We start from the raw sequence: 22,959 nt of genomic DNA on the forward strand, positions 1-22,959 counted from the left end.
AGAGAAGCAAGCAGGCTGGTTTCTCTCTGTAATGGCAAGCGGGGAGGAGGGTTGGTGGCGGTGTTGATTTCAAGCACCTAGAGCACATGAGCATTGGGTGCTAATTTTGTACTAGAGAAATATTAAACCGTCCTTTTGCATTTATTTGTCCAGGTTGCATTACTAAGGATCTAGTCATTACAAAACAACCTTTTTGATTGAGGTCAAAAATTATAGTTTTTCAAGTTTGGTGGTCAAGTGTTCAGAAATATTTCACAGATTTAGTTGAAAACCTGAGCAGATGCTCTTGCTGTTGTTTACCCGTGGGGATCGGGTGACATTCTTCTCCCTTTTCCTCTTCCCCACCCCTTTGGGAACCAACCAATCACATAGAGGAATGGATTTCAGTGCCTAAGGAATCAGCCAATTCCGGAGCCTTAGCTGAGACTGAATGTTTTAACTCTTAGGTATCTGAATCACAGGGAATGGCGGACTTTTCAGTTAGCTTGTTTTCTTGTTTGCATCTACTCTCAGAGCCCATCCCTAAGGGATTGTTCCTAACGAGGCAAGGTGCATTGCATTGAACTGAAGGAACTGGTTTTTAGCCCCAGGTCTGCCAGTAACTAGTATTGTAACCTTGGAAAAGATATTTTCTCTTTTTGCACTTGAATCTCTTTATGCACAATGATAGGAAAAGGGAGAAAATGGGCATGTATGGTATATCGCTATATATTCCAGTGGTGTTTTATCACTACCCTGAGGTTTGGTGAAAAGCATTTAACTTGTATTGAGTGCCTATTCTGAAGCAGTTTGTTTTTTATTTGTAACTTTATTAAATTCTTAAGACTCTGCAGGGCAAATACTGTTAACCCAGTTTTATAGATGAGAAAAGTGTAGGCTAGAGAGGCTGTCCAACTTGCCCAAGGTCACTTAGCTAGGAAGGCTCATCTGGCTCTAATGCCCAGACTCTTCCATTCCACTAGGCTGGCTAAAAAGGCCCTAGAAGTCCTGACAGCGTTTTTACTTTATATTCTGAAAGTTTTAACTCCTTCACAGCTTTTAGTCTTGCTCTATAGAAGGACCGAACCTTACTGTCTCCTCTTTAACAGCCCTGCTACTAGGACAGATAAATGACTTAGGTATCACCTGAAAGCAGCAAAAAAAGATGGTGCAGCAGTCAATTTTCTCCTTCCTCCATAAAGAAATTCCAATCCTTTATAGACAGCTCTGCCTACCCCTTCCTCATCCCCCTTTTCTCAGACAAGCCAGATATATATATTTTTTCTCTTTCCCTTTGGCTTGTGATTGTCAGGTAAGTATCCCTAGTTTGAGGAAGGAAAATAATTTTGATAAGGTTAAAAAAAAATCTATCCATAGCTTTTCTATGACATAGATACTACAATATTGGGTTTACCCTTACCTGGAATGTCTGTGATATCTACATCTATATCTCTGTATCTATAGATAAATCTATATATAGATTTGTAAATATAGAGATCATAGAAACATATAGATCCATATCTATAAGTTATATATATATAGATTTATAGATATGGATCTATATAGCTATAGATTTATGGATATCATAGAAATTCCAGGTAGGAGTAAACCATATGTATGTATGTATGTGTGCGTGTGTGTGTGTGTGTGTGTGTGTGTTTGTGATATACACACACGGTTTACTCCTACCTCTGTATATACACACACACGCAAACACACACACATATAATATCACTATAATGATATATATGTAATAGAAATAACAGGACATGGACACACACACACACACACACACACACACTCTGTTAGATGCTACCTTAAAGAGCTTTATTTTTTGCTTGTACCCTAGCCATCTTACTTAATACCCAATCTTACCCAACAGAACACTTTGTGTTTCTCTTTGTGCAGATTTTACTTTTTAAAAATAGAGACGGGGTCTCACTATGTTGCCCAAGCTGGTCTTGAACTCCTGGGCTCAAGCAATCTTCCCTCCTGTCTCCACCTCCCAAAGTGTGGGATTATAGGTGTCAGCTACTGCAGCTGGCTAGGGTTTACTATTAAATTCACAGAGAAAGTAACTTTTCAAAGGTGAGTTCTTATTGATATTTTATTGTTTCCAATTTTTAAAAAATTACAGTAGAAGCCTAAAAATGTCAGATTTGCCAGTAAATCATTTTCTGTTATTTGTTGTAGGCTAAGAAAAATGACAGTAGACAAAAACTGTTAACAAGTGAAATTTATTAAGAGGGGCACTGGCCTAGGTGTTTTATGTACATTATTTCTAATTTTTATCTTAATTCTGCGTTTGTAGATGACAAAACAGGTTAAGAGGAGTTAAAGTACTTGCTCAAGGTCACTGCTAATGAATGGTGATTTGGCAATTTGATTGTAGGTCTGTTTCACTTTCAAACCTAACTTCCTTCTTCAGTGCCATGCTGCCTCTGGGGTATGATCTTGAGAGTTTTATTTGATCATCCATGCTCATGCGTCAGCTCAGATCACGCCAGAAAACCCATATGTCTTCTTTTAAAATGGGAAATACATTTTATATGATAATTTAATAACTGAAAAAAAATTAAGAGAAGTATTTCCCGACGTTTGCCAACTTTCGCAATCAGGCAACTTTTACTGGTGTTTATTTCATATTATTTTTGTTAAAGTTTAGATCCATACCTTGTTGTAAGTGAAAATGATAAATAGCTACTCATCCTTAGGTCCTGGAGAGTTAGGGGATTTCACTGTGAATTGGGGTGAACAGGAAGAGATAGGCCTTAAAGAATAAGTAAGATATAGATAGATGGAAAAGGTGGAAGAATTTTCTTGGGGTGAGGAAATGTTATTGTTTGCTCCATCACTTGGCACATCCTGTGTTCACTATCTCTTTTAACTCCTGAGAACGGTGATGGGAATCTAATGAAAGATGTGTTGGCATTAATTAATGCTCATACTTCTCTCTTCCTCTGTTCAGGAATTGCTTGTGATTTAGCTCTATCACACATAATATTGGGCTTTCTTAGTAGTGTACTCAGAGATTCATATAAGAGAAGTATGCACAGTACACTGTTTCTGCCATCCAGATCACCTCAGCAAATATTTTCATAATGTTTATTATGTGCCTGTTATATGTCAGTCAGCTGGAATGACACTGGTGATGCTGAGATGAGTAAGATGTGTCATTGCCCACTAGGTGTTCACAGTTGAGTAGAATTTGCAGTCTCATTCAGGATACAAGACCTACAAACATGAAATTAACAAAAAAGAAGTGTATATTTAAGATTAAAAAAAAAATGAGTAAACCAATGACAGCAAATGTTACCAGGATTCAGAGATGAAAGGGGTTAGGATTTGCTGGAGCAGTAAAAACAGGGCTCATTAAAAATTTTATCCAGAGTATGGAGTGGGGAAGGGCTGGGGTAAGATGGGATGTGGGTAATGCCACTGCTAGTGAAAGGAAATTGAAAATGGCTCATTGGATTAGAGTAAGGTACTTAAATCTTGTAGAATTGTTGATGGAACCCTAGGCAGAAATTGGGAATGGGATATTCCACCAATTAGCATTTTAAGTGAGGAGTGTAAAAATACCAGTAGCTAATGTAAACAACACCAGTAATAATAATAACTTAATCCCTGAGATGATAATTTTTAGGAAAATTTTTTTACATTTATGTATATTTTGGTTCCCTTGATTAGAGAATGTAGTATCCTCTTTATTAAAATACCTTTACTGTTGGTTGGGGTTTTAAAAGTTGGAAAACATTTAGATAAATCAGACATTGATTAAGACACCAATAGCTCTTATTGCCATGTCCATTTTCCATATGCATTGAATACTTTGTAGCAGTATTCCTGATGATTATTGAATATTTATGAAGTTCTATCCCAAAAAAGCCCACCAAGTTAAGAACTCCTGTCTTTCATTTTTTAAGTTTCTGAAATCTACCTAAAACTCTTCTGTAGGAAATGGCTTTTTAAAAGGAGATTCTTTCCTTCTCCCTTCTCCCAGCCCATGGTAACTTTACTTAAGTACCTGTGGAGATAAAGATAAATGTGGGAAACTTCAGGATGAAAGGAACATTGTTAGAGACCAGCGAAGTCACAGGAGGTCATATCAGGCCTGAAGTGGAAACTATGTTACAACCTAAGCAAGGAGCAACTGATAGGTCTATAAATAGGGTTTTATCTCCTCCTAGAAAAGTGTTGGCATGGTTGTAGCTTTCCATGTGGGATGGGGGTGGGGGGACTATTATATTTACGAAAAATAAACGGTTTCAGAAATAATTAAAATAATTCTCACTGAACTCATTAATGTTATTAAAAGTAAAGTCATAGCCTGAAAATAAGTTTATAGACTTTGGCATGTACTAACTTTTAGGAACTCTTTGATGTTGCAACTATTGCTTAGATAAGGGATAGAATAGTCTAGCCCAGTGGATTTGTATGGATTAAAATAGATTACCTTCTCAGAAAATAATGTTACTTCAGCTTTTTCTGCTAGTTCAAAAGACCCTCAAACTCCTTCGCACGCATTCAGACTCAAGTTGGCATTACAAGTGAATCACCCAGGGAAGTGGAAGTAGTTCTGATTCTCCAGGAATCTCACACAGTAAAACAGCTTGCATATGGCTGTTCAGAACAGAAAGGTATACAAATGGGCAATAGTATCTCTTCCATTGCTATTCCTTTTGGGAAACAAAAACCCTTAAGCTATCTGAGTCTGTTTCTCACACTTCTGTTATCCTGATTGTAGCCCTTTAAATTGTGGAGCACATTCTTGGCGTCTGTCTGCCTGTCAGCTGGCTAATCTCTGACACCCTTGTATAGCTTGTTTTCTTCCTAAGAGTATATGTGAAATTTGTAATAAAAAAAAAAAGCCATCTATTAACTTAAGTATTCTGTTAGAAGTCTGTGAAAATCTCAAATAGGGCAAACAGTAAAATTGCTTAAAGCATGTTTCTCAAAGTTAATTTGACCATAGATAACTTTCCAAAATGTAATGAATTCAGCAACACAGCACCAGTATGACTCATGTACTGTGTGTGTGTGTGTGTGTGTGTGTGTGTGTGTGTGTGTGTATTACAGTCACCAGAAGTAGTGTCAAAGATGAGTTAATGGCTTCAAGAAGTGACTTCATTGGCTTTTTTTCAAACTTTAAAGAAATTCAGGTATATTTTGTTTAAAGAGCAAAAATTCATGACTTTGTTGAAATTAAGTAAATATTTATAATTTGATTATCATCAAAATAGATTCCATTTGTACTGTTTATGCCTTTATGTACAGGTTAAAAATTATCTTCCTTTTCGGCCTAAAAAGAAAGTAAGGCTGGGCACGGCACGGTGGCTCACGCCTATAATTCCAACACTTTGGGAGGCTAAGGCAAGCAGATCACCTGAGGTCAGGAGTTTGAGACCAGCCTGGCCAACATGGCAAAACCCGTCTCTACTAAAAATAGAAAAAAATTAGCCAGATTTGTGGCTTGTGCCTGTAATCCCAGCTACCCAGGAGGCTGAGGCAGGAGAATCACTTAGAATCCAGGAGGCAGAGATTGCAGTGAGCTGAGATTGTGCCATTGCATTCAAACGGGGACTTACACGTTATCCTTATTTCTGGAAGACATTGTGCTTTTAATGATAGATTGTTGCATACTAAGTAGAAACTATTTGTATTTAGTATTTTTCCTTTCAACGAAGAAAAATATTGCTAGCAGTACTTTCAATCTTGTTGTACTACCTTTTGACAACTTGTGAAATCCTAGAACAGGGTTATATATTTTGTATGTATCTTACTTCCTAATTACTTGAAGCCTTTTACAACTGTTGTTCTTTTTCTCCCCTTTCAATCTCTCAACTCCCTTCTTTCCCCCATACTTTAAAGAAGGAAACTGAAATTCCTGATGTAATTTATGTTTTTCATATATATATGTTTAAGAGACTGGGTTTTGCTGTGTTGCTTAGTCTAGTCTCAAACTCCTGGTCCCAAGTGATGCTCTCTTGGCCTCTTGAGTAGCTGCAACTAGAAGCATGAGCCACTGCACCAAGCCTGATAAAATGATTTTCTGAAAGATAGCAAGATCAGAAATTTGGTGAAAGAGGCTTGACAAGTTAATTGAATTCCTTGAGCCCTAACCCCAAGTTTCTATCTGTGTAATAGCTTTCATCTAATCTTTTTTGTTTTATTACTCATATTTACCAGTGGGCTGTTGTGGTGGTAATTGTAATGATAGCAATAGTATATAATGCTCTGTTTACGGATAGTTTAACACAGGTGTCCCCAAACTATGGCCCGCGGGCTGCATGTGGCCCCCTGAGGCCATTTATCTGCCGCAGGTCAGGAAGGGGCACCTCTTTCATTGGTGGTCAGTGAGAGGAGCACAGTATGTGGCGGCCCTCCAACGGTCTGAGGGATACTGAACTGGCCCCCTGTGTAAAAAGTTTGGGGACGCTATAGATGTTAAACTATCCACAACTTAGTATGGTTTGACTTAACAGTTTTCTGACTTTACAGTGGTACAAAAGCAATACACATTCAGTAGAAACCAATATTCATTCGGTAGAAACCGTCCAAGCAGGCCGGGCGCGGTGGCTCAAGCCTGTAATCCCAGCACTTTGGGAGGCCGAGGCGGGTGGATCACGAGGTCAAGAGATCGAGACCATCCTGGTCAACATGGTGAAACCCCGTCTCTACTAAAAATACAAAAATTAGCTGGGCGTGGTGGCGCGTGCCTGTAATCCCAGCTACTCAGGAGGCTGAGGCAGGAGAATTGCTTGAACCCAGGAGGCGGAGGTTGCGGTGAGCCGAGATCGCGCCATTGCACTCCAGCCTGGGTAACAAGAGCGAAACTCCGTCTCAAAAAAAAAAAAAAAAAAAAAAAAAAAAAAAAGAAACCGTCCAAGCATTCATTTTTTCACTTTTGTTACAATATTAAGTAAATTACATGACATATTCAACACTTTATTATAAAATAGGCATTGCATTAAATTATTTTGCTCAACTGTAACCTAATATAAGTGTTCTGAGAATGTTTAACGTAGGCTAGGCTAAGCCATGATGTTTGGTAGGTTAGGTGTGTTAAATGCATTTTTGACTTACTGTATTTTCAACTGACAAGTTTATAAGGACAAAATCCCATTGTAAGTTGAAGAACATTTGTTCTCTATTTGAGTTTGACAACATGTCTGTAATTGTAGGCATTATCGACTCCATTTTTCAGATGAAGAAACTGAGAGTATACATATTTGACTTTTTCTCATTATGAATTCAAGGACGATTAAATTAAAATTTTATTTCTATCATTTTAATGTGGAATAGTTGTGGATAGTTGATCAGAGTGATGCACCAATTGACTTTTTGGCCTAAACTTCCTGCCTAAACATTTCAAGATTCTTTGATAGTCTCTCTTTTAGTCACCAAATTTGCACACCCTTGATGTGCATAAAGCTTTCTGTTGTTTCAAGTGAAATTGAGTTTTGGGCCAGGCACGATGGCTCACACCTGTAATCCCAGCATTTTGAGAGGTTGAGGCAGGTGGATCCCTTGAGGTCAGAAGTTCGAGATCAGCCTGGCCAACATGGCAAAAAACCCGTCTTCACTAAATATACAAAAATCAGCTGGGCATGGTGATGGGTGCTTGTAATCCAGCTACTTGGGAGGCTGAGCAAAAGAATCGCTTGAATCTGGGAGGTGAAAGTTGGCAGCGGGCCTAGATCACGACACTGTACTCCACCCTGGGTGACAGAGCAAGAGTCTGTCTTAAAAAAAAAGAAATTGAGTTTTGATTTTTATTGTTGAAAACATTTAGGATTAAGTTTAGCATGTAACAGTCTTTTCCTCCCAACAAAGAGTCTTAAACAAGAGAGAGATTCATTTGTCTTCCATAAAAAAGAAGTCTGGAATTAGGCAGTCCAGGGTGATATGGTGCTCTGTGGTTACTAAGGATCTAGGATCCTTACTGCTGTTTGCTTCTCTCACTATAGGATGGGCCTAGATGATTGTTATCCTCCAGCCATCATTTTCCCCTTTCCACAAAGCAGTTTGAGAGGAAGAAAAGAGGGGTGTTCCCCCTACCCCCGCTTAAGAAAACTTCCAGGAAGTTCCACGTAACATTTTTGCTTATATTTCATTGGTCAGAATTGGTCTTAGGGCCATACCTAACTGTAGTGGAGGATGGAAGATGCAGCCCTTTTCTGGGCAGAGTGTGTATAGTAATGTGCTAAAATGAAAACTGGGGTTTTGCTACTAAGGAAGAAGGGAAGAGAGGATATTGGGAAGCCACTAGCATTCTCTGTTCCAGGGCCTATCAGAGTGACCCAACCTTATCTCCCACATAGTATAGAAGACCATTTTGCAGCTTTCCTGGGATATTTTCAACCAGTGTTTGCCGTGTTTTCCAACAAGATGTTTTTTTTTCTTGAAATGTATATACCTTTATAAAAAGATTTTTATTAAAAGCTAAATAATACAAGATAATGACAAAGATCATTGCAGTTTGCATTTTAAGTTCAACTCTGAGTTTTCTTCCAAAATTGATTAGTTTGTTGGAAATGGAAATTCAAATGGTACAGAATGAGTTTTGTTTTCTGTTTTTAGGGTTTTTTTTTTTTTTTTTTTTGAGACAGAGTCTCATTCTGTCACCCAGGCTGAGGTGCAGTGACATGATCTCAGCTCATTGCAGCCTCCACCTTCTAGGTTCAAGCAATTCTTGTGACTCAACCACCCGAGTAGCTAGGCTTACAGATGTGTGCCACCACACCCAGCTAATTTTTGTATTTTTAGTAGAGATGGGGTTTCATTCTGTTGACCAGGCTGGCCTCCTGACCTGAAGAGTTCTGCTTACCTTGGCCTCCCAAAGTCCTGGGATTATGGACATGAGCCACCATGCCAGGCCATAGAAAAAGGTTTTAAGTAAGAATAAAGTATCTGTGAAATGTATCTGATTATTGGTAAAGGAAAAAGTGTGATTTTTTTCTTTAATTTTTTTGAAGCCTGGGTAAGTCATTAGATTACACATTTTGGGGAAATAGAGGACTCAGTTTTATAAAATGTAAAATTATTGTTTTTTGAATAAATAAAAGTTAATTTTTAAAAAAGCACAAAATGGTCATATTGTGAAAAGTTGTTCACCCATTCCTGTCTTGAGTCCTCAGTATCTTTCTGCTATAGGCACTGAGTGTTTTTTACTTCTTGTATATAATTCCTCCTTTTCCTCCCATTTTAAAAACCACTGGTTTAAAAGCCATTGCTAAGGCTTTCTTTTTTCACTTAATGATATATGCAGTATGCATGCCTTAATGATAAGGACATGTTCTGAGAAATGTGTCATTAAGTGACTTCATTGTGAAAACGTCATAGAAAGTACTTAAACCTAGATGTATACCTAACTATATGTCATATGGTACAGCCTGATGCCTTTAGGCTGCAAGCCAGTACAGCATGTTACTGTACTAAATACTGTAGGCAATTGCAACACAGTGGCAAATATTTGTATATTTAAACATATCTAAGCATGGAAAAGGCACAGTAAAAATATGATATTATAATCCTACGGAACCACCATGGCATATGTGGTCCATCATTGACTGAAACATTGTTATGCAGTGCATGACTATATTAGAGTATTTCATAATGGTATTTTAAGAGCTTCCTCATCCCCCTTCCCAAGGCTCTACTGTTCAGTGTTTCACTGAACGGATAAGCCATAATTCATTAAACAGAAAAGTCTTTTTTTTTTTTTTTTTTTTCTTTTTTTTGAGACGGAGTTTCGCTCTTGTTACCCAGGCTGGAGTGCAATGGTGCAATCTCGGCTCACTTAAATAATTAACTTAAATACAGCAAGCTTGATTAGAGTAGACCTTGAACTAGGATGCTATTATTTTATAGTGCTGGGACGAATAAATTTTTAGTTTTGGAAGGGACACAGTTTGTAATGTAGATTATCAGATTAGGTTAAAGTAAATTATTAAGTTGGAACTGCTTTTTCATATTGACATTACAGTTATTTCAAAGCATAGCATTCTAAAGCCATTGATACCAGCATTTATTTATGGTTTGTATCTGTGGCAAAGCTGTGAGTCCTTTTGGTAACTAGGGTGAAATTAGTAGCATTCTAATTTTATTTATAGGACTTGGTTAGACAGTTGCCTGAGTGCCAGAAACTCCTACAAAAAACTTTGACCTTCCCTAACAAAAACTCAAAGGATAAAATGTTCCATAGTAGAAGATCTTGTAGAAGAAGTTGTATCTGACATACACAAAACATTACTTTCTAATGGAGCAATCTGTAACAAACAAACACAAAAAATGCATAAATAAAGATTATGGTAACCGCTAGGAATAAAACAAATAGGGCACATTAAGAGAGAGTATGGACTTGTGGGGAAAGACCTCCAACTAGATAGAGTAGTCTGGAGAGTTTTATTTGAGGAAGTGATATTTAAGATGAGATCTAAAAGATAAGAAGGAGCCAGCCTTGCAAAGAATGAAGGTAGAATGAGGAGGGATTTCAAAAAGAGGGAATGAAGGGTGTGTAGGAGAGGAATTGACACAAGATGAGTGTCTTTAAAACAGTGATTGAGAGGAGATATGATATGAAGTGAGATTGGAGAGGTGGGTACCTAGCAGGTCACATAAGGCCTTAAAGACCATCATAAGGAGTTAGGAAAGAAAAAAAAATGTAATGTGATGCCATAGAAGCAGGAGAGTGATATGATCTGGTGTTTGTTTCACAAAGTTTCTCTGACTGCTGTGTGATGTGTGTTTTGGAAGGGAGCAACAATGGAAATAGGGGAACTAGTGTGATACTCAGGAAAGATGATGGTGGTTTGGGTTAAAGTGGTGGCAATGGAGATCAAGTGAAGTCACACACAGAACTTGCTGTAGGCTGATGTGAGGGATGAGGGGTGAGGGAAGGGTTTCTGGCTTTCTTAATTGTGAGGTAGTGCCAGGGGATTTCAAGAGTGGTGATGATGGAGAATTAAAGACCCAGTTTTGGGCATGTTGAATTTGACATGCTTGTGTGACAGCTGAGTAGTCATATTGGAGCATGGGATGAGGTCTCTGCTAAGGATATAACTTGGTAGTTATTAACATGTTGATGGTATTTGAAGTGATGGGAGTGGATGAGGCAACTCAGGGAAGATGACTCAGGATGAACTCCAAAGAACACTGTCCTTTTATAGGTTAGTCAAAGGAGAAGCTATAAAGAAATACTGAAACAGAATCACTGGTGATGCATGAAAAAACAACCACAAAAAAAGCGACATTGTAGTATATCAGAAGCTAGAAGAAGAGAATGTTTAAGTAGGATGTCAGCTTTGTTGAATCCTGCTAGGAGGTCAGATAAAAGTGGAAGCCGTAGACCTTGATAAGTTGATTTAAAGGAGTGGAGGGCTTGGAAACTTTGTTTTGAGTAGATTGAAGAAAATGAGGGGTGAAAAAATTGAGATAGATATAGACAACAACTTTTTCAAGATTATTTACCCTGAAGTGGTGAGCAGGGAAATAGCAGGTAGCTGGAGGAAGATGAGGGGTCAAAGGAGAATTGAAAAAATTATGGTTCATTTAGTCATTTACTTATTATAAAACATTAGATTTAGTGATAAGAAATTGTCTGAATGCTTCTCATTTAAAATGACATATTTAGATAGAAAATTAGCTAAGAGGTTCTGTGTAGTGGCTTGTGGCTGTGATCCCAGCATTTTGGGAGGCTGGGGCAGGATTGCTTGAACCCAGGAGTTCAAGACTAGTCTGGGCAACACAGCAAGACCTGCCTCTTCTCTACAATTTTTTTTTTATTAGCTGAGCATGGTGGCATGGGCTTATAGTTCCAGCCACTTGGGAGGCTGAAGCGGGAGAATAGTTTGCCCCCAGGAGGTCAAGGCTGTAGTGAATCATCATTGTGCCACTGCACTCCAGCCTGGGTGACAGAGTGAGATCCTGTCTCAAAACAAACAGTTAAAAAAATAAAAGAAGAAAATTAGCTGAGAGTCAGTAGTGAAGAACAAATGAAGGAGGTTTGAGGAGAAGCAAGAATAGTCATTTTGGGGAGTAGGAAAGTTTACAAGGGCAGCTTTGGTAGGATTACTTGGCATCACTGAGTGTCCATTTGAGGTTTGTGATCATAAATATATAGTGAGGTCAGTCAGCTTGGTTATGTGATTTTTCGCCAGCAACATTCAGCTGATTGGGCATAGGCACTAGAAAATGCAGATAATTGCATTTAACCAGGATTGGAGTTTTGTCAGGTGGCAGTGATGGAGAGGACAAATGATTGAGGGTATTTGCAAGGGAGAGATTATAATTATGGAACATGGCATCAAAGTTGGACAGAAGAGGTGCGGAACCAGAGTAGGTAGATAATGAAAAAGTGGTTGAGATGGGAGGACTTCATGAAGTCAAAAATTGTAGTGGAGGGAATATTAGAGCAAGTTAGTTAGAAGTAAGGGAACTTATTTGAGAGTATAATTGAAACATAGTAAAGAAAGATCTCTTAGGATAGTGCAGTTTTCTTGTTAATTCATTTGTCCTTTCCTTTCCTTTCCTCTTTCCCCCTTCCCCTCTCCCCTCTCCCCTCTCCCCTCTCCCCTCTTTCTTTCCTTTCTTTCTTGCCGAGGCTGGAGTGCAGTGGTGCAGTCTCGACTCACTGCAACCTCTGCCTCCAGGATTCAAGTGATTCTCCTGCCTCAGACTTCTGAGTAGCTGATACTACAGGTGCACCACCATACGCAGCTAATTTTTTGTTTGTTTGCTTGCTTTTTAGCAGAGACGGGGTTCAATTCCTGACCTCAAGTGATCCGCCTGCCTCAGCCTCCCAAAGTGCTGGGATTACAGTTGTGAGCCACTGTACCTGGCCAAGATAATGCAGTTTTCAGTTTTGGGGATAGTAGCTCTGGGTTTCCTAATAACTGGGAGTAAGAGCTCTTAGAAATCACCTGTTTCCCTTTTCTAAGAGGCTAGCTTTGAGATGGACCCCTTTCTCTTCATATACATCTGTAGCTTATTTAGACATCATAGAAAGTAACCACCGTTCACACAAATTTCTGGGTCTGTTCTCTTAATGACATCAGTAATAGCAGTGTTTTGGCCAGTGCACAGCCACTGGAAACTTATGTACAGTATGTGTACACCAATTCCCAAACCCTGTATTTGTCGTTTGTTGTTGTTTTTCCACTTTTTTCTTGAGATGAGAGTCTCACTGTGTTGCCCAGGCTGGTCTCAAACTTGTGAGCTCAAACAGACCCTCCCCCCTCAGCCTTCTGAGAAGCTAGGATTATAGGCTCACAACACCACACTTCGCTTCATTTGTTATTTAAAGTCTTGGTAATGGGCAGAGATAGAGTGCAAGATTATACCCAAGGTAAGTTTTACAGTGATTTTTTTCCAGTCTTGATTCAGTTTCCTCAGTGAATAAGTAAGTTTTAGAGGAAATGATCATGGAGTCTTAAAAACTAGTATTGAACTTTTTTTGTCCCTTTATTCACTAGCTGTGAGACCATGAGTGTATTATGTAACCACTTTGGGCCTAAATTTCCTTTGATCTGAAAAAGATAATAGGGCCTATCTTAGAGAGATACTGTGAAGATGCAGTGTGATAATGTATGCATAGTTGTGGTACATAATATGCTCTGAGTAAATAGTAGTTGCGGGTGGTTTTACATTGAAATCAGCAAGTAGGAGAGGGATGTTCCATCTTTTGTCTTCCACAGTGGTTTTTTTTTTTTTTTTTTTTTTTTTAGACGGAGTTTCGCTCTTGTTACCCAGGCTGGAGTGCAATGGCACGATCTCGGCTCACCGCAACCTCTGCCTCCTGGGTTCAAGCAATTCTCCTGCCTCAGCCTCCTGAGTAGCTGGGATTACAGGCACGTGCCACCATGCCCAGCTAATGTTTTGTATTTTTAGTAGAGACGGGGTTTCACCATTTTGACCAGGATGGTCTCGATCTCTCGACCTTGTGATCCACCCGCCTCGGCCTCCCAAAGTGCTGGGATTACAGGCTTGAGCCACCGCGCCCGGCCTCTTCCACAGTGGTTTACATTCCCTAACTGGAAAGTGGCAACCATATCTTCCCCTTCTCCCATGAGTCACTGCTGCTGCATGTGGCCACTGCCTCCATCTAGACCAGCTTCTCAGATTTCAGTGTGCCTGAGAATTACCTGGGGCTTTTGTTATAATTTGATTTTGAGTTTGTATGTCTAGGGTGGGGCCTGAGATTCTTCAAATCTAAGGAGCTTCCAGTTGATGCTCATTCTGCTGATGCTGGTCCACGTGTCACATTTGAGTAGCAGAATTCTGTTGGAGATTGCCCTGTGGGAATCCCTGCTATTTTAAGCTGAGAGGAAGTGAGAGAAAAAGAGCCTCATTCTTTCAAATTTTTGTTTTTAAGTCAGATTCATAGATAATACTCATCTCATTTCTCTAGCTTAGTGTTGTTATGGTTAGTCTGCATTGTCTCTACCAGTCCAGAAAGTGATAGGAATATAAATGATGTATAGAGGGTTGCCTCGGATGTCATTTGAAGAATATTCAGTGCCTGATTTCTCAGGTACATTTTTGAAAAATTGTGCTGGCTCCCCAGGTATACCTACTTCTCCGCACTATCCTCTTATAACCACAGAGAGTCATATAAAACAAGTAGCCTCCCATCCTGGCCAACATGATGAAACCCCTTCTCTACTAAAAAACACAAAAAATAGCCTGGTGTGGTGATATGCACCTGTAATCCTAGCTACTTGGGAGGCTGAGGCAGGAGAATTGCTTGAACCCGGGAGTTAGAGCTTGCAGTGAGCAGAGATCATGCCACTGCACTCCAGGCTGGGCCACAGAGCAAGACTCTATCTCAAAAACAAACAAACAACAACGACAAAAACAAGTAGCCTCTTGAATTATTGGAGTCAGAGGCAGAGAATCTAAAATGTGGCTCTACATTCTTTCTGCCCACCATACTTTTCACATTGCAAAATCCAGCATTTCTGAGAAGTAGGAATTCAGGATGCAAGGTTAGAATTATTGACAATACCTATATTGCTGTCCCAGATTATCTGATTTTTCTTTCCCAGAAGGAAGCATGCCAGAAACTTCCTCTGTGGGCCCTCCTCAGAAGGCTTTCTTCAATGCTCAGATTGATAGATTTTCTCCTCCGAATTAATAGATAGGCTGATAAGCTTCAGAGTACCGTCTGATAACATACTCTCCTGTTAGAATGAAATATGTATGCATCTTAATCTCTGTGTATAAGATTGTGATTCTTTTTAGAGTCTCTTTATAGTGTGGAATTTTTACACCTTTTTGTCTCTTAATGTGGATTGTCCATAGCTATAAAGCATAACTTTCCTTATTTGACTTTGATAATTGGGAAGAAATCTTTTTTTCTCCTACCACTTTGTTTCCCTTTCTTGCCTTTTTTTTTTTTTTTAAGGTAGAAAAATGTGAACGTGCAGGAGCATGAATCAAAAAGCTTAGCTTCCCTGTGGGTTTTTGGTTTTTGTATGTATTCATAAAGGAAACATACCAGAAGAGTTGGTGGACCAGACTGACCACCTAATTTTAAAGATTATGATCAGAAGGGGCCGGGAGCGGTGGCTCCCGCCTGTAATCCTAGCACTTTGGGAGGCCGAGGCAGGTGGATCACGAGATCAAGAGATCGAGACCATCCTGGTCAACATGGTGAAACCCTGTCTCTACTAAAAATACGAAAAATTAGCTGGGCATGGTGGCGTGTGCCTGTAATCTCAGCTACTCAGGAGGCTGAGGCAGGAGAATTGCCTGAACCCAGGAGGCGGAGGTTACGGTGAGCCGAGATCGCGCCATTGCACTCCAGCCTGGGTAACGAGAGCGAAACTCCGTCTCAAAAAAAAAAAAAAAAAAAAGATTATTATCAGAAAGGGAATGGATGCATTTATAGTAGGAATTTACAAGCCCTTCCTGTAGTTCCAAATAAGTTTATAATGGTTCTATCTGTGGGAATTTTAGAGCTAGTTTCAGAGTTTTTGTGACATAGTTAAACTTTTCTTACTTTATTTTGAGGATTTCTTTTCTCGGTATTTTTCTCCTGCTTTGCTGCAGGGTATGTCTTTTATCTTTATCCTATCCCAAACTTGATTAAAAGATAACACTATAAAGTTACAGCATGAAGATCCAAAATTTCATTGTATTTATTTTATTGATACTTGGTTATGAATGAATGACTGATGGCTGGGCATAGTGGCTTATGCCTGTAATCCCACACTTTGGGAGGCCCAGGCAGGTGGATTGACTGAGGTCAGGTGTTCAAGACCAACCTGGGCAACATAGTGAAACACCGTCTCTACCAAAAATACAAAAAAATTAGCCAGGCATGATGGTGTGCACCTGTGGTCCCAGCTACTCTAGAGGCTGAGGTGGGAAGATCGTTTGAGCCTGGGTGGCAGAGGTTGCAATAAGCCAGAATCACACCACGACACTCCAGCTTGAGCTACAGAATGAGACCCTGTCTCCAAAAAAAAAAAAAAAAAAAAAAAGAGAATCAGTAATAATAAGACTCTTCAAAGAGTTTGAAAAACGCATCTCTAATCACTGTAATTTTAATATATTTATTTAGAGCAGGCGTCCCCAAACTTTTTACACAGGGGGCCAGTTCACTGTCCCTCAGACCGTTGGAGGGCCGCCACATACTGTGCTCCTCTCACTGACCACCAATGAAAGAGGTGCCCCTTCCTGAAGTGGGTGGGGGGGCGGGAGGGTCGTATAAATGGCCTCAGGGCCACATGCTGTGGGGTCGCCTGATTTAGAGTATAGTATAGGGATCTGACTTAAGATTTAGGGCAGGAGCTGTGAAACTAGAGAGGAAAGTTGTATATAAAAACTGATTTTGGACATATAAAAGAGTCTAACAGTTTATGGAAGGTCAAGATTTATTTTCCTTTTTTATTTAGAAAACAGGCTGTCTCAGTTTCAGGCTTAGAAGTTGTTACTCCTCTTTTGTACTAGAAATATGGTAATCCTGCCTTCAGAAGAAGCAGAGGGGTTCTATGTAAAGAAAAAGAAAAGGTTTGGGTGAGGCCAAGATGAATACCTACTCCACTTTTCCAAGTTTAAATGAGCTGGGAGTTTAAATTGGGAGGAAAGAAAAGGCTCTTCCGTGGAAAGCATGTGTTTAGTGTGGAAGTAAAGGAAAAGTGATTCTATTGCTACCCTAAGAGAAAGAAACCCCACTATGGCAGGTAATTAAGCCCAGAGCACATGTAGTGGGAAGTATTGGGTAGGGAGAGTCAAAGTAGTTGCATGGGGCCTACCTTGAGTGTGAGACTTGTAGACCTTACTTGGAGTTTTGTAAAGAGAAAGGAGTTGTTTCAACATGTCTTGAGGGGGAATCAAAACCCTGAGGCAGCTGGAAGGTGGTTTTTGTTTGCTTTTTATATTGTTTTGTTTTTTCTTTAATGAGTGGAAGGAGTGGAATATACCTCAAAACATATTACCCTTTGAGAATGTTTTGTGCACCTACTGTGTGCCAGGTACTTAAAAAGACTCCATGGCCAAAAATAGATGAGCCAAGACGAGATGTTAGATCTCCACCCTGGAAGATGTGCAAAGGAGATATGATTGGAGTAGTAGCCTGCAGAGGTGGTCAATGTCATGTTACAGACAACAGTGAAAGGAGCTCATTCACCACAGGGTTGTGCTTTTGGGTTTGAACATGGAGAAATGGGTCAGGGAATCAGGGACCAAGCATGGGCATTGGTATTAGCATTACAATATGGGGAATGCTTCTATTGTTTTCTGAATAAAAACCATTAGGTTATTTGATGCTTGTTCACCACTGGGTGTAATGAATGAAACTTACGTGGCATATAGGAGGCACTTAATAAATGTTTGAACTGAACTAAAATTAGAAGTTAGAAATCCTGGTGGTCAGCAGGAACCTGGCAGATAGTTTACATAGTTACATCATTACAGCACCTCCAAAAGGAGTATTACACCTATTTTTTGGTTGAGGAAACAGAAGCCTGGACAGGTTGGAAAATTTTCCCAGGCCATCACGATAGTCTTCTAGATCTAGAATTTAAAGCCAGGCTATTTACCTTAGCCTGTCTGTGTGGTTACTAAAGTGTCTGTATCATGCTAGGAGCTCATGATGCACTTGATTCCTTCAGAAGCTAGGCTATGTTGATCTGAACTAGGGCAATAGTAATAAAAAAGATGAAAAGCCTATTCAGTTTTATATCTAAGTTTTCCTGTGTTTTAAAATATTGTAAGATTGAGAATTATTGGTGGTGAAATGACAAAGAATAGTGGTTTCAAGCAGACATTGTGTGAAAGGAATGTGGGCTCTGAACAGGTTCTGTGTGCGTGCTTGGCTTCTGCAAGAGGCTCCAGAATTGGAGCATAGGGGAAGCTTGGCTGACTTGCCTTGATCTTAGAGGGCAGAGTTTTTTTTATTGTTTCATTCATGTTTAAATAACTCATCTTAAACTAATTTACATCTAGCACTAGAAACTGGTGCTGGTGGTTTATTACTGACCCCACCCATCCCTGTCTTTTGCAATAACCTTTGTGAGTGGTGATTGTGTTTCTAGAAGTAGAATTACAGAGAGAGATTCCCTGAAGGCAAATACAGAGAGAGTGTGCTGTACACTCTAGTTCTAGTTCAGAAACTCAGGACTGGGAACTCCCAGAGAGAGAGAGAGAGAGAGAGAGAGAGAGAGAGGGAAGGGAAAGGGAGGGACGGAGGGAGGGTGAGAGGGGAGGAGAGAGAACAACAGAACAGTCAGTTGGAGAGGAGGGGGGAGGAGACCAGTCTTTTTTTAAAGATTTTTTAACTCAAGTGATTTTGGGGGGTTTCTCCCCACCTTGAACCCTTGCCTCTCCCCACTACCCCCAGTTCTGACATCTTCTTTCCTACGGTTCACTGAAGTGCCTTTTTGCAGTCCAGGATCAACTGACCGCAGAGTTTGAGCAGCCCGATCTGACATGATGTACCTCTGGGTGAGTACAGAGTGCTGTGGGTGAGGGTTTGCACTTGCACATATAAGGAGTGGAAAGCTTCGAGGTTCTGCTCTTGCACAAATGGCCTCCCCACAGAGCACAGACTGCCACGTCTCCTTCTGTTCCAAGGTGTTAGGTTTTTAAAACCTAGCAGTGATTGTGACACTGTTTTTTTCCCTCCCCCTATGTTGTTTATCTTGTCAGACTTAGGCGCAAGGACTGAACTCCCTGCGCAGTGCCATCCCCTGGGCTTGGTGGGTTTGGAGGCAAGTGGGGCAGGTGAAGTGAGCTGGTTGCTTCAGGAACCCAAGAATGGTGGGTCAGGATCAACTTGTGCTTTGTTTTGGGGGTACTGACCTTGATAAGCCATGTCTTTACATATTGAGAGCCAGTAGGTGGCATGATTATTAATTAGCAATAAGCTTTCATAAGTTTTTATCTAATAATTTTTATTTCACAACATTCTTGTGAAGTAGGTCACTCACTACTGTTATTAAAATTGTATGAGGAAAGTAATTAAGTCACAAAGAGTGACTTACCCATAGTTAGAAATCAAGTCTAGAGCAGTTAGAATAGTAATTAATAATCAGATGTTATAAAGCATTTTTTATTTACCAGGAATGTAGAACCTTCTATTATTATAATATACCGTTAATCATAGTATTGTAGTTTGGGATGGAGGAAAACTTCCTGGGACTGGAGAAGTTTTTAAATTATGAAATGTGGTAACTTTTAGAGGAATGCCAGGGGAAATAATACAGAACCCACCTCTCTGCCCTTGTCTGCAATTTTTAGTTGTTAAGACAAGAACATCTTATAGTTCGTTGCAAAGATGGCAGTATGTCTCTTGAGCAAACAGCTGTTGTGTGTTGCTAAGGGAGCTTACTAGACGTGATGCTGTTGTCTACTAGTCAGCTTTTTGAAAGTTTCCCTTTGCCCTTTGCCCTTCAGCCCAGATGTCTGGAATTGCAGGAGCCTACTTGGCTAACGCAGGTTAAATTTATAAATATCAGAAAGGAAATTTTAACTGAGTTTGCTGCAATGGAACTTGTTCACAGAAGATGTATGTGTGTGTGTGTGTGTGTGTGTGTGTGTGTGTGTGTGTGTGTGTTGGGAGGGGCTGCTTTTCCTGCTTCTCCTGCTTGTCGCTTCATGTTTGAATATGACCTTGAAATATTATTTTCTCTCCTCTATTGATTTTTTTTTTTTGTAGTATTTGTAAGAGTTCAGAACTTTTCTGACATACTAATGTGTTGCCTCCCTGTAAACTAGTCATTTGTGCAGGTTCTTTGCAGCCTTGTGGTTGGGATTGATCAGCCCTGGTTGACCCAAACGATGGACTGTTCTGTCTTTTGGTTTGTTTGGAAGAGGAGTTATGAAAGGAAGCCAGTTGAATTAATCTCATTTTCACTCACTTAATGTTTGATGAAAGCAGACAGTGACAGTCTCCTTAGTTATTTCCTTTGTGCTCATGTTACAGTTACATTTGTGTATTTATCTCAATTCTTTTTACTTACTAAGCCCAGAACAGAGCTTCCCTAATGCCACATGCCAGATTGAGATAAAAATATGCCAAAATTACTATACCCCACAACCCTTGGAGCAGCCATCTGGGCTCGGGAGTCCCCTGGTCACTTTGATCATGTGCACCCTAATTTGTTTAACACTTTGTGCCATAAATGGTTTTTCCTGTGTGTGCCATGACACCTGAAGGTTTGGGTAGCACTGCCTAGAGGGCAAAAAGCAGGTCAGCTCTCTCTCTTTTATTGTTTGTATCATCTAGCCCAGTGCCCCACACCTTTGTTTACTTCATTGAGGATGTACAGAAGGAGCTATAGCTGAATAATACCAAGATAGGTAGAAGAAAACCTAGGTGGTCAAGCATTTAGTTCGAGGCACAGAGGAGCTGCTATGGACTAGAAATAAGAGATGGGAGTTTTAGTGTAGGTTTAGCCAGTACCAAGCCATGTGACTTTCAGCAGTCATTTAACTGTTCTGAGAGTCAGTTTCCACATCCATAAGGTAATTGAACTGAACCTCTTCTGATTCTGAAATTCTGTGAAGTGAATTTTTTGTAGCAGTCGATATGCCTGAAAGATGTCCAGTTCTGCAAGGATGTTTAGGTCCAGGTAAACAGAGAAAACAGTCATACATACATAATATCACCTCCATTGCATGTTTGGTTTGGTACCAGTAATGGGTCAGAGGCATTCTTTCTCAGTATTCTAGAAAAATTACTGAACTATGTCAGTACCTCTGAATTGATGCAGATGGACATTTTTAGAACCTGTAGAATTGAAGAGTAAGAGTTATAACTTATCCAAGCATTTTCATTTGCATAGTTAGATGCAACTCATTAATTTGCTCCTATGTGTCTAGAACTCTGAGATAGAATGGTACCTCTCTCTATGCTTCTTTGGCACATTTTCTCCCCGCTTTCTTGTTGAGTCATCCTCTTTTTTAGTGAATTAGGTAATGTCAGTCGGCTGCATGAGGTGGTGAAGAGAATATAAGTTTCAGAAACTTGGCAAGGTCTAAATCCCACTTCTGCCATTTCCAAGGGTGTGACTGTTAACAAGTTACTTAACCTCTCTGAACCTTAGTTTCACTTGTCACATAGAGAAAATAGTGGCACTCAGGATTTTCGTAAAGGTTTAAGATAATCTGTGAAACATACTTAACACAATGAGGTAGCACACAATAGTTACTCAGTAAATAACTAGTACAAGCCAACTTTTTGCTTTGAACATTTGCATAGGCAGACTACTCACCACCCCAAAGTGTTTTCTTTATCATGTTGAGGGTATCTTTGAATTTTTATAGGGAGAACTTTGATAAACACAAACTAGTTTTCTCTAAAATATTTTCCCTCTTAATTTGTATGTTAAGTACTCATGGCTTGGGAGCCCTTGTTAAGGTTGCCTTCTGATGGAGAAAATCCCCACTGTTTGTTGTAAACTTTTTTTTTTTTTTTGAGGTGTATGGTACCAGTAAGCATTCATTATGTCATTTATTCTCCATCTCTCATCATCATCATCAAAAACAGGGAGAGAAAGAGACAGACAGACAGCTATGATTCCTATATCGAGGGAACTTACTTGTTTAATGATTATATAATTTATGTCCAATAAACATAATTATAGACCACTTAACTTAAATTACCAGAAGGCAGGATGTGTTCTCCCTGTCTGAGCAGTATTAGCTGGACAGGCACCAGGCACTCTCTTACTCATACTCTGTATGGATTAACTTCTGGATTTTATTATGAACTGTTGTTTTGTCATAGATCAATTCTGTCTTCTTGATAAATCAGTTCAGCCAACATTTAATGAATGCCCATAACGGGTAGAGCCAGCTGTTGCAAATACAAAGATGATTAAAGGTTAGAGACATAGTATGCCCTTAACAAATTTATAGCACCATGGTAGAGAATGTGTGTACACAGGTAGTAATGATTTTTGTATGCTATTTAATTAAGAAGGTGCTTTTATGTGTTCATCCTCACAACATTGTTAAGGACTAAATATTATTATTTCTGTTGTCAAGTGAGGAAAGTGACCATGAGAAGCACATGACAAGCAGTAAATGGCACACCTGGAAACTCAATCTCATCTTTTAAAGACTATGGCTCTTAGGCCTGGCACGGTGGCTCATGCCTGTAATCCCAGCGCTCTGGGAGGTTGAGGTGGGTGGATCACTTGAGGTTGGGAGTTTGAAACCAGCCTGACAAGCTTGGAGAAACCCCATCTCTACTAAAAATGTAAAATTAGCTGGGCGTGGTGGCGCAGGCCTGTAATCCCAGCTACTCTTGAAGCAGAAGACTCTCTTGAACCCGGGAGACGGAAGTTGTAGTGAGCCGAGATTGTACCATTACACTCCAGCCTGGGCAACAAGAGCAAAACTCCATCTCAAGAAACAAACAAACAAACATAAAAAACGATGGCTTGTATTTCATTTTACACTGTCTTCTTTTGGGAGAAGCTGTTGTTTTTGTTTTGTTTTGTTTTAAACTGTCTATTGAGTGATAAC

The 22,959-nt window shown here is 39.7% G+C and overlaps 1 protein-coding gene across 31 annotated transcripts in view; it reads left to right on the plus strand.

Moving 5' to 3' along the window:
- The window catches only part of RBFOX2 (RNA binding fox-1 homolog 2), a 284,620-nt gene that overhangs the window by 114,499 nt on the left and 147,162 nt on the right, over positions 1–22,959 (plus strand). The window contains exon 1 of one of the 31 annotated variants that reach the window (XM_074390864.1): positions 18,684–18,930. The exons of the other annotated variants lie outside the window; for them this stretch is intronic. Coding sequence (XP_074246965.1) covers positions 18,916–18,930 — 15 coding nt within the window. The 5' untranslated portion in view covers positions 18,684–18,915. Of the gene's footprint in view, positions 1–18,683; positions 18,931–22,959 lie in introns of those variants that run through there. 31 annotated transcript variants of the gene reach the window in all.

The sequence above is a fragment of the Saimiri boliviensis genome, chromosome 21 (assembly GCF_048565385.1).
Source record: "Saimiri boliviensis isolate mSaiBol1 chromosome 21, mSaiBol1.pri, whole genome shotgun sequence".
In the NCBI taxonomy this organism is placed as follows: domain Eukaryota; kingdom Metazoa; phylum Chordata; class Mammalia; order Primates; family Cebidae; genus Saimiri; species Saimiri boliviensis.